Genomic DNA, 12,328 nt, shown 5'->3' with positions numbered 1-12,328 from the left:
CACTGGACTGTAAGCAACCTCAGGGCAGGGAGCTCTGTATCTATCCCTTGTGCTCTGTGCAATGCCTGGCCAGCAGATGCTTTTAAAAAATGTGTGATGAATGAACAAGCTAAGGTTTGAAGAAAAAGAAAAAAAAACCTTAAGAGAAAAAGCACATGGGCTTTGATGGGCTGACAATCTTGGCTTTGTCAAAGTTTGAGGAGTTTACTTTTGTTTAGTGTTACTGCTTGGTTTTAGCTTTCTTCACCTCCACTGAAATGTTAAAAACTTTCTTCTCTCTAATCCTTTTAACTATTCACTAATTTTTGTTTACATTTTGTCTTTTCAGCCAAAGTGTTAGCACAACAAAGAGAACCCTCTCTCCTACTACTTTTTTCTCCCATAGAACCTAGCCCAACACATAAATACCAAAAAGGAAGAAATCTGCCCCCAAATCTGGTGTGGGTTAAATTTTTGTGTGATGTTATTTATTAGCGTCTCCTGAAAAGTAACTCCTAATAAAATGTTTGATCAATTTTCAGAAAGACTTTAATGAGATTAAGATCTCTTTCATAAAGCTTTCTACCCAACCTAGCTGATTACCAATAATCTTTAGTCACTTTTTCACTATTATACCTCTTTCCTCTTCTATGTCTTCAGCAAGAAAAACTCTGACTTGGCCTTGAAATAAATACTTGACACATGCTCCTAATTAATTTTTCTGAACTTTTTTTTTTACAAAGTTACTACAAAATGTTCATTGAATAAAAAATTTTAAAAGGCTGCAGTTTTTACAAATCTAAAAATTAACAACATAGTCAAGCTTCTCTGGGATTTGTAACATCTAAAGACATTAAACACCCTTCTATTGAATATTTGCATTTTAGATGACAATTAAGCAACTACAGAATGACACAATGGACAAAGATGCCAATCCTGTGACAGCCAGAATGTGCTTTGAAAAGATAAGAAAATTGTATAAAACGGAAGTTAAATATTTCCATATCTATCAAAATTTATATGTCATCAACTTCGCAACAATAATAAATCCACATCTTGAAATATTGTTCTGTTTCATTTTTCCTAAAATAATTACAACTCCACTTACTACACAATTACTTATGACAGTTCAATTTCTTATAACTCATTTTATTTTAAAGTGGACCCTTACCAGTTGTTTTGTTTTGTTTTTAAAAATGTACATATAGGGCTTTGTAAAATGGCTCTGAAGGGAATATCCCAGAGTTTTAAGAAATACATTTTCAGAGTCCTCTATCATTAAATGACTTGATTATTGTTTCTACTATTTTCTTATCTGAGAAATTCAAAAGCCATTTATAGCTGACATTTAACAGAACATCCTCTATATCTCTAAGGTTAATCCTTCTTTCAAAGGCGCAAAATCAAGTAAGCACGTATTAAATAATATTTTAATTAGGTATGTGATTTAACATTTAATGAGCAAATCCACATTAAATATTAACAAGAAATCCTAACTTCATAAATGTCATTACTCAGCAGATACCAAGAAATACAGAAAAACAGACCCACAATATTTAACAAAAATTATATGCTAAAAAATATATAATCCTATATAATAAAGAGGTAATATGCAAATTAACCCTCACACCATCACAAGATGGCTGCCTACGACCAGACCGGCAGGGGGGTTAGTGAGGGACGACCAAATGACTAGACAGCAGGCTGCGTGGGGCGACCAGGCTGGCAGGGGGGTTAGTGAGGGATGACCAAACGACTGAAGGAGGCTGCATGGGGCGACCAGGCCGGCAGGGGGGTTAGTGAGGGATGACCAAACGACTGAATAGTAGGCTGTGTGGGGTGACCAGGCCGACAAGGGAGTTAGTGAGGGACAACCAAACGACTGAACAGCAGGCCGTGAGGGGTGACCAGGCCAGTGGGGGGGGGGGCAGTTAGGGGCAAGCAGGACAGCAGGTGGGGCAGTTGGGGGCGACCAGGCTGGCAGGGGGGCAGTTAGGGGTGACCAGACCAGCAGAGGGGGGCAGTTAGGGGCAACCAGGCTGGCGGGGGGGGGAGGAGGAGGGCAGTTGGGGGCTACCAGGCCAGCAGAGGGAGGGGGGGTCAGTTGGGGGTGACCAAGCCGGCAGGGGGGGCAGGAGGCAACCAGGCCGGTGTGGGAGGGGAATTAGGGGCAAACAGGCCGGCAGGGGGGCAGTCGGGGGCAATTAGGCTGGCAGGGGGGTAATTGGGGGTAACCAGGCCGGCGGGGGGGCAGTTGGGGGCGACCAGGCCGGCAGGGGTGGCAGTAAGGGGTGACCAGGCCAGCAGGGGGGGCAGTTAGGAGCATCAAGTCCGGCAGTGAGGGGGCAGTTTGAGGAAACCTGGTCGGCAGCGGGGGGCAGTTAGGGTGACCAGGCAGGCAGGCAGGTGAGCGATTAGGAGCCAGCGGTCAAGGATTGTGAGAAGGGTGTCTGACTGCCGGTTTAGGCCCAATCCCCGAGATCAGGCCTAAACCGGCAGTCGGATATCCCCCAAAGGGTCCCGGATTGGAGAGGGTGCAGGCTGGGCTGAGGGGACCCCCCACTCTGTGCACGAATTTTGTGCACCAGGCCTCTAGTATATACATATACAATTAAGTGCTAAAAAATGGTACTTCAAAATGGAGGGTAGGTAAAATCTTCATAAGGTATCTGTCCATTTAACACATAATATAAAGTAATAATATAAAGTAACAATTGGGCTATTTATACTGAAAATTAGGACCAGAGTACAACACAGTATACTTGCAAAGGGAAACTTGGTCTAGAGTAGAGCAAGGAATCTAACTGCACTAACAAAACACGGCATGTTTCTATGTTCATTGTTCTGCAAAGTAGTTCCATAGCTTTCATCAGATGATCAAGGGTCTTAATCCCCAAATTGTTGAATATTGCTTTTGACCTTATTTGTGAGTGTTCAACAACAACAAAAAAAGCAGCTTCCCACACAGTAAGTGAAATGTAGTATTTCACGAGCTGTAAATCAGATAAACCTGTATCCAAATTACATAACTTCTCTAATCCCCATTTCCTTATTTGTAAATGAAGATGAAACAATATAAGGCATGTACAGCACTTAGTACAGTACCTGGGACATAATAAATCACTCAATAAATGTTAAAGATACACTTGAGTTCAAATCCAGTCTCTGTCTACACTTACTAGCTGGGCAAGATACTCCACCTCTGTGTCTGTTTTCCCAACTAATAAAGGGGATATAATTATACTTACACTCCATACCTTTGTTATAAGGATTAGATGAGTTTATACAAGTGAAGTGCTTCAAATAGTGTCTGTTGCATATGTATATAGCAGTTATTTAAAATAGAAAATAAGAGGGAATCTTTAAGCCAAACGCTAGGTTTGTAAATTTACCACGTAAATTAAGGTTCACCTCTTTAGCATGCTACTTAAACTATTAACCCTTTGCACTCACTTGCTTTTTTCTCGATTCCTTTATTCTAATGCTAACCATGTCAAGTCACACTCGACATCCAAGTGCAAAAGATTAGCATAATGTTTATAAATGTTATGTAATAACATGGAAAATTATTTACAATACAATGTTGTATTAAAAAAGAAAACTATCGAGAGAAACCAAGATGGTGGATAGGTAAACACTGCTGCCTCACACAACAATTTCAAAACTACAACTATAAGACAAAACGAACATCATCCAGAATCAGGGGCATAGAAAGTGAGTGGACTGACAATTCTCAGGGGGAAAGGGGTGTGGGGGTTGCGGGAAGAGACTGGACAAAAATCGTACACCTATGGATGAGGACAGTGGGGAGGGGAGGTAAAGGCAGAGGGTGGGGTGGGAACCAGGTGGAGGGGAGCTATGGGGGGAAAAAAGAGGAACAGTTGTAATAATCTGAACAATAAAGATTTATTTTTTTTTAAAAAGAAAACTATCAAATTGTATAATCATTATAATTTATACTATGTTTCATGAAAACCAAACTCTATTGTTAGGGGGTAAAAATAATAGATTCCTGGCCAGTGTTGCTACATGGTTAGAGTGACAGCCCAAGCACCAAAGGGTTGGATTCCTGGTCCCAGTCGGGAGGGTGCAGGAAGGCGACCAATTGATGTGTCTCACATCAGTGTGTGTTTTTTCTCTCTCTCCTCTCCCCCTTCCTCCCTACTTTCCACTTTCTTTTACAAAATCAATGGAAAAAATATCATTGGGTGAGGATTAACAAAAAGAAAAATTTACTTTTTCTTCTAGGAACAAACTACTGATAAACACAACATGAATAAATCTCTCAAAATAAGTACCTACTGCATGATTCTGTTTCCTATTATAACTTTTATATAAAAGTGTAGACATTATAAATGCATCTGTAATAACAAAAAGCAGACCAATGGTGGGTAAAGATGGAAAAGAAAGATTACAAAGAGATATGAGGAAACTTTTTTGGAGAGATGCAAATGTTAATTTTCTCAATTGCAGTGAAGGTTTTCATGGATACATACATGTTAAATTATATACTTTAAATAGAAATTTAGAGATACTTAAGTCATAGGTACAGTATGTATTGTATATCAAATATGCCTCAATAAAGCTGTCTTTCAAAACAAAGTATAAACAAACAAATCATCAGTTCAATTGGTGTATATACCATTGGGGTAGGGGGGATAGATTGTTATACTCTGCTGGATTTTAGGACAATTAAGTGGATTTACATCTAGCTGGACACCATTACCTAAGGAGTGTGGATCAACTCATGCTAAATTCTGTCTCTGTGCAGGGGTCTTCACTGACATGTTGACCTACTCAATGCTTACAGTGACTTGGCAAAAGACATAAAGTGTGATTTTTCTAATTAGATGACCTAAAACTATACAATGACAGAATCAAGACTTTATAAGGTATAAGCTAGCTAGAAAGGATCATGAAATGCTACACCATTAAGGAGCAATATATTCAAATTAAATAATTTATTTATAGAAATTTTTCATAAGAAGTTAACAGGATACTTCTTCCAATTCCCCAGAATATAGATTGCTGCTTCTTGTGGTCAAGTCACTGTGTTTCAGAAAAATTTTTGTTAAAAAATTTTATTAAGTTCATCTCTGCAATTACATTAAAAATACTGGGTCATAAAATCTAATTTCTCTAAATAAAATATATAAGACAAAAATATACAACATGGTAAAATTTCATAGTCCATTTTTCAGAAGCATGCCAAAAGTTACCAATGAAAAAATTTCAAATTAGCTCATGCCTCCTTAGTTCTGCCATTTCCTCTTTACCAAATAATATATATCTACTGCCCTTAATAGAGTTTAAGAAAATATTGGCTTTATTAATTTTTTGTTCATATGATCAATCACTCTAATACAATTATGGTTAACTAGAGGCCCAGCACATGAAATTTGTGCACGGGTACATTCCCTAGGCCTCGCCTGCAATCAGGGCCATCTTCCCCAGCTGCCTGCAACCGGCTCCGCCCCCCACCACCACCCATCCCCAGTTCCCCGTTCGCCATCGGGTGATTGGAGCCTGCCAGCCGGGGGGAGGAACCAAGAGGTCGGCCATTCCACCCACTCGCTGGCCCCGCCCCCACTGCAGGTTGCCCTCTGTGTGTGGGTGACTGGTGGGACAGGGGCCTTGGCCTAGCGCCACCTGCGTCCTCCGCCACCCATCCCCAGTTCCCAGTTTGCCATTGGGCGATTGGTGCCTGCCGGCCAGGGAAAAAGGTCAAGAGGTGGTCAGTACGCCTCATAGAGACTGGTTGATCAGTCGTTCTGGTCTTTCTGCCATTAGGGTCAATTTGCATATTACCCTTTTATTATATAGGACTAGAGGCCCGGTGCATGAAATTTGTGCACTGGGGGATGGGAGTTCCTCAGTCCAGCCTGCGCCCTCTTGCAGTCCGGGACCCCTCATGGAAGAGCAGGCAGTCAGACATCCCTTTCGCAGTTCAGGGCTGCTCTTGTAGTCTGGGACCCCTCACTCCTTACCACCCACCTGCAATGGAGGCGGGAGAGGCTCCCACCACTGCTGCTGCACTCACCAGCCGTGAGCCCGGCTTCTGGCTGAGCGGCACTCCCCCTGTGCAAGTGCACTGACCACCAGGGGGCAGTTCCTGCGTTGAGCATCTGCCCCCTGGTTGTCACTGCACGTCATAGCGACCGGTCATTCCACTGTTCGGTTTATTTGTATATTAGCCTCTTATTATATAGGATGAGGGATAATGACAAAAGTATCCTACTCATCTCTGATAAATGATCCAAGGAGAAACTTATATAAACCAGGCTAAAATAAGTAAATAAATAAAAACCAGGCTAAAATAAGTAAATAAATAAAAACATGTAACACAAAGGCATTATAGAGTCCTACTTTTATACTTCTTTGAGTATCAGCAAAGAACCTACCTAGAATGGCTGACACAAGGGCATAAAGCCACAATTCAGACATAAGTAAAATCTTGCTTGCATAATTTTTTACAACTAGCCAGGAGGTGTGTTTGCCTTTCAAAGAATTTAACCAATTCAATTAAATTAACATATGGACACCATATGCTGAGGCGGGAGGAGGTGAATTGAGGGTTAGCCTTTATTTTATGACACAGAAATGATACTAATGGACCTAGACACTAGAGGAATAATGATCTATACATATAAAAGCCTAAGCGACCAATACGACCAAGTGACTAGAACGACTAGTCGCTATGACGTGCACTGACCACCAGGGGACAGATGCTTAATGCAGGAGCTGCCCCCTGGTAGTCAGTGCACTCCCACAGCCAACCTCCCCTGGCTAGCCAACCTCCCATGGTCCCTCCCTGCAGCCGATCGGGGCTGGGCCCCGGGATGGGATGGGGAACCGAGAGTGGGTGGCAGCAGACGCGGCCCCTTTCCCAGAGGGGCCGAGGGCTGGCTCCCTCCTGGGGCTGGCGGCCAATTTCCTGGGGTCCCTCCCCCTTTGTCTTTCCCCCGGGCTGGCAGGCCCCGATCGGCCCAGCCCCGATCGGCCATGATCGCTGGCCAGACCTAGGGACCCCATCCATTCACGAATTTCATACACTGGGCCTCTAGTCATATCATCTCGGGGTTGAGAAAAAGGGGAACTAAGAATGTCAAAGCACCTGGTCAATCACTGTCCTACATTCAGTTAAAGTGTACAACACTGTAAAGGTGCAGCAGACACTTAAATTATTAAGAATGAAAACAACTGATCAAAAAATGAAGACTATCATATTTCAGGATTTTTGTGTATTTATTAATTAATTTGAGAGAAAGAATGAGAGACAGACAGTCAGACAGACAGAGAGAAGAATTTGTGCTCCACACATTCAAACATTCATTGGTTGATCTTGTATCTGCCCTGACCAGGGACCGAACCTGAAACCTTGGCATATTGGGATGACTCTCTAAACAATTGCGCTACCCTGCCAGGGCTTATCGGTATTATTTTTTTCTGTGTTTTAAGTTCTGTATAAGCTATTTTATTCTAATTTTTTTCACTTTATAATATTAGCTTTATCTATGCTATTTGAAACATCTCTTAAATAATTGGTTATACATTATTATTAGAATGTAATATTCATTCAACATTTGACAGATATTTCTTAAGTTTTTAATGCGTGTCAAGCATTATTCTAGGTGTTGGTAACATAGTAAGCAATCCAAACCTTCAGTCCTCATAGAGCTTACCTTTGTGTGAGCTAGAAATGATAGGAAAAAAATATATATGCTATATATTAGTGAGTAGTAATAAGTGCCTTGATGAAAATGAGGCAGAATAAAGGGATGGAAAATGAGTGGACATTCTACTTTAACTAGGGCTCTCTGGAAAAGTAGCATTTAAGTAGAAACCTAAAAAGTGAGGAAGTGAGCCTTGCAGATTTCTAGAGAAAGAGCATTTCCAGTACAAAGAAGAGCAGTGCAAAGTCCCAGAGACAGCAACATGCTTAATGTGGTCTTAGAACCGCAAGGAAGCCAGAGTGGCTGGAATATAGAAAGGTTAGAGACAGAAATCCAAGAAGTATGTGGAGCATTACAGACCATGGTAAAGATTCTGGATTTTAATCTAGGTGTAACAGAAAGCCATTGGAAACTTAACCTTTTGCACTCGGATGTCGAGTGTGACTCGACACGGTTAGCATCGGTAGCAGCTCGTATGTAGAGCCACACTCGACACGTAGTTTCACCGCAGGGGGGGGGATTTTTGTCTATTTTTCCAGTATCTTTTCTTGTTTTCATTAGCATGAAAGGACAAGTAAAATGTAAATGCTGTCTCAACTGATGCCAAAAAAGAAAAAATGAAAAACCGATAACGCATGTGAAATTTATTAGGAAACTAGTACATGATCTTGTTGGAGAATTCAAGAGACGGTACACTAACTTCCAGGGGTAGATTATTATCCACTAACTTAGAGCAACGTTTAGATGGAAAGCTCCATATAATCACACCTCACCCTAACAAAAAACACAAAGATTGTGTTGTTTGTTCTAACAGAAAAATCAAAGGAGGAAAAAGAGAGACAATTTATATTTGCGAAACATGTGACTGTAAACCAGGTCTTCATGTGGGTGAATGTTTCAAAAAATATCACACCATGAAAAATTATAGAGATTAAATTACTCTTTGCATGTATCAATAATCTGAAATATAAAAAAATCCAAATAAATAAGTTTGTATGAAAAGAAACTCCAGTTTTTTATTCTACTGCCGCGCTTTGTAAAATCTGGGGTATTTAAAAAATTAAATCCCGAGTAGAATAAAGGAATCGAGAAAAAAGCAAGCGAGTGCAAAGGGTTAAGAGCAGAAGATCTGAATTTCCTTTTAAAAGGAAGTAGCTACTATAGAAAGAGTATACTATGTTTAGGGAGGGTATTTGTGGTGATAAAGTGGGAGCAAGGAGACCAGTTAAGGAAATTATTGTAATAATACAGACAAAAGATAATGGCTTGCTCTACAGTGGTAGCAGTAAAAGAGATGAGTAATGGATCTGATCTATATTTTGAAAGTAGAATATGATATCTTGGGTGTGGGATGTGAGAGAACGAAGACCAAAGGATGATGTCATGGATCTTGGACTGAGCAACGGAGAGAATGTGGTACTATTTATAGAAATGAATACTGGGTGAGGAATGGGATTTTGTTGAGAAAAATTAATATATGTAAACATTATTTAGGTGAGGAGTTAAGCATAGAGTTCTATCCCTTCCAGCTTAGTGTCACTTCCACAACAAAGTGACTTCTTCCTTTACCATATAATAGCACATTCACATATCTAATCAGATTCTTAACCTGATGGTATCTGTGAAATTCTAAAATTATATTGTAAATACTGGGTACATGTTCTTTTTTGAGGAGAAAGCATTGTAACCATTTTCAAATTCTAAAAATAATTCATAACCCAAAGGAATAAGAATCATTGCTTTATCATATAAACTTAAGATTATAATTATTTATTTACTCATCTTCCTCACTATACTGTGAGTTTCTGTAAAGCACCCTGTCATATTCCTAGGAATAAACAGTATAATGAATTAAAATATTTAAAAGATATGTCTACCTCCCCAATTCTCCCCTAAATTCTCTCAGGCTCACTGTTAGATAGCTGAAATCTGCATCTAATTTTATTACCTTCATCCTCTAACTTTTAAATCCCTTCATTTATGAATCTGAACCAATCATTTAACATAAATTAAATCTCCTTCCAATGTTCTTTTCCAAACATTCTGTATTTTTACATGTAGAGAGGGAAAAAAGTAAAATAAAAAAATGTGTTAAAAAAGTAATTTTAAGAAAAGATACCCAAAAAGAAAATTAAACCTCACAGTGTCCTAAAAGAAATCACAATACAAAGCCAAAGGCAAATATTTATGAAAGAAAAAAAAAGAAGAGAGACGATCTATGAACCAGGAGGTCACGGCTTGATTCCCTAATAGGACATGCTGATTGGATCCCCAGGAGGAAGTACAGGAGGCAGCTAATCAATGATTCTCTCTCATCACTGATGTTTCTGTCTCTCTCTCTCTCTCTCTCTCTCCCTCTCCCATCCTCTCTGAAATCAATAAAAATAAATTTTTTTAACAAAGAAGACAGATGTATGAGCCAATCTATCTTAATCGTTTTTGTTTAATCACTTCTTAAATTAAGACAATGGGGAAAGGCCTATTCACTGCATTAAATTATATACATCTAATTCTATTTGGGATTTTGAACCTTTTGCCAAAAAAATCTATCATATGCCTATCAAACAAGCATTGCCTGTAGTGTCAAAGGCTCACGTGGGGAAACAGACACACAATATGACCAGTTGTGAGTCACTCACCGTGCTGTACACCGCCGAGACTGCGGGTGCGAAGATCCGGTCCTCCAAGGGCTGCTGCCCAGGTCCTCTAGGGATTCTACAGAGCGAGTTAAGGGTAAGAGACCTCAAAAGCGGACACGTTAGCAGCAAGAGAAAATTACCACCGCCAAATGCTGTCAATGACCCAAGCTTTGTCACCAAGGGGTCATATACTTAATTCTCCACAGAAACTGGAAAACAAAGTATTTCAAATATCCTAATGTAATTAGATCAATCTCTCCAAAAGTGATTCCCATGATAAAACATTCCATGGAAACTCAAAACAAATACAATTACACAACAAGCCTCCAAACTTTAGGCCTATGATGAAAATCTACCACCTTTCCTTTCCATAGAAAGAGACTAAGGAAATATAAGCAGGATATTCAGAAAGATAAGACTAATTCATCAACCTGGAAATTGCTGACAAAGGCCCAGTCTTTTCGCCAACTACACAGGAATAGAGAATACAACCGTTTCCTTGTTTTTCTATTTTAGCTGCTATTTTCCCTCATATCCACCCACCATTTTTAAAAAGAGGCTCTCCATCATAGTTTAGTTTAAATTATATCAGCATGTTGTCAAGACATTCTGTTAAAAGACAAAAGACTAGCATTTTATTTAGCTCTGAAATTTGAAAAATGGAATAGGTTCTTCTATCTGGTAAGGTGATTTTTTTTAACTCTTTAAGAATGACAACCGTGCCCTAAACGGTTTGGCTCAGTGGATGGAGCATCATCGGCCTACGGACTGAAGGGTCCCAGGTTCGATTCCAGTCAAGGGCATGTACCTTGGTTGCGGGCACATCCCCAGTGGGGGGTGTGCAGGAGGCAGCTGATCCATGTTTCTCTTTCATTGATGTTTCTAACTCTCTATCCCTCTCCCTTTCTCTCTGTAAAAATCAATAAAATATATTTTTTTAAAAAGAATGACAACCAAAAGACTGGCACAAAAGATTAACAGTAATTATCTCTGGATGGTAGGATTACATAACTGTATAATGTGCTTTTTCTGCAATAAATATAAATTATTTACATACTAATTTCAATGTATTTTTAAAAGAACGACTATGTAAATGTAGTAAACCCAAAATGAGAGAATCCTTCCTTCATTGTAATATTTAATACTACTCACACTAATACTTCTCACACTATGTTCCTTTCTAATTCAATGAAACAAGTTTGAAAGACAGAGTGACAGCTGCAGATAATTTTATATGAATGATCACAAGTTGCAGAAGTCTGAAAGAATCATTAAAAGTGAAATTCTTTATATCTAAATAGCAACAGTTTACTGGGGTGAGAGAAAAAACAAAATGAAATGAAATCCTATGCTTTAGTCATTCAAAATTAATAACCCTATAACAGTCTCTCGACAGTTCTTTAAACTAGCCACCTCAGGCCACAATTCAATGCACAGCCAATGCACCCCCATGCATGAAGAACTGATTTAAATGCCACATTGAGAAATAACAAAGCTAAAGCAGGTCATTAATAAACTGCTTCACCCTGGCCGGTTTTGCTCAGTGGATGGAGCGTCGGCCTGCGGACTGAGGGGTCTCGGGTTCAATTCTGGTCAAGAACGTGTGCCTCAGTTACGGGCACACCCCCAGTAGGACGTGTGCAGGAGGCAGCTGATCGATGTTTCTCTCTCTACGATGTTTCTGACTCTCTATCCCTCTCCCTTCCTCTCTGTAAAAAATCAATAAAATATTTTTTTAAAATAAATAAAATAAAATAAAATAAACTGCTTCATCCAAACTATATATTTGTTTGCAATGCAGAAACATAAGCCTAACAAGTTTCAGGATACAAGTCCTTGTCAACTATTTCAGAAATAAGATTACCTTTAGCTGAAATAAAACTTCCTTTGAATTATAGTTCTGCATGGTGGTCACATGATTAACGAAAAAATATGAGGCTATTCTTTCTTCTGCAAAGCCAACTGCTATTGCTTTTTCTAGCTAAAGCTCTCTATGTGAGAATAAGTTCTCAAATGAGTTATCAGTACTATGGCCCC

At 39.6% G+C, this 12,328-nt stretch overlaps 1 protein-coding gene across 24 annotated transcripts in view; it reads right to left on the bottom strand.

The window, feature by feature from the left end:
• EIF4G3 (eukaryotic translation initiation factor 4 gamma 3) overlaps window positions 1-12,328 on the bottom strand; it is a 286,670-nt gene that overhangs the window by 213,804 nt on the left and 60,538 nt on the right. For 23 of the 24 annotated variants that reach the window (XM_079776759.1, XM_079776755.1, XM_079776738.1 and 20 more), the window contains exon 2: window positions 10,292-10,367. The exons of the other annotated variant lie outside the window; for it this stretch is intronic. In XM_079776759.1, coding sequence (XP_079632885.1) covers window positions 10,292-10,367 — 76 coding nt within the window. The remainder of the gene's footprint in view (window positions 1-10,291; window positions 10,368-12,328) is intronic. 24 annotated transcript variants of the gene reach the window in all.

Source organism: Cnephaeus nilssonii (assembly GCF_951640355.1).
Source record: "Cnephaeus nilssonii genome assembly, chromosome: 7".
NCBI classification, from domain to species: domain Eukaryota; kingdom Metazoa; phylum Chordata; class Mammalia; order Chiroptera; family Vespertilionidae; genus Cnephaeus; species Cnephaeus nilssonii.
This window is presented reverse-complemented; position numbering and strand designations above follow the sequence as displayed.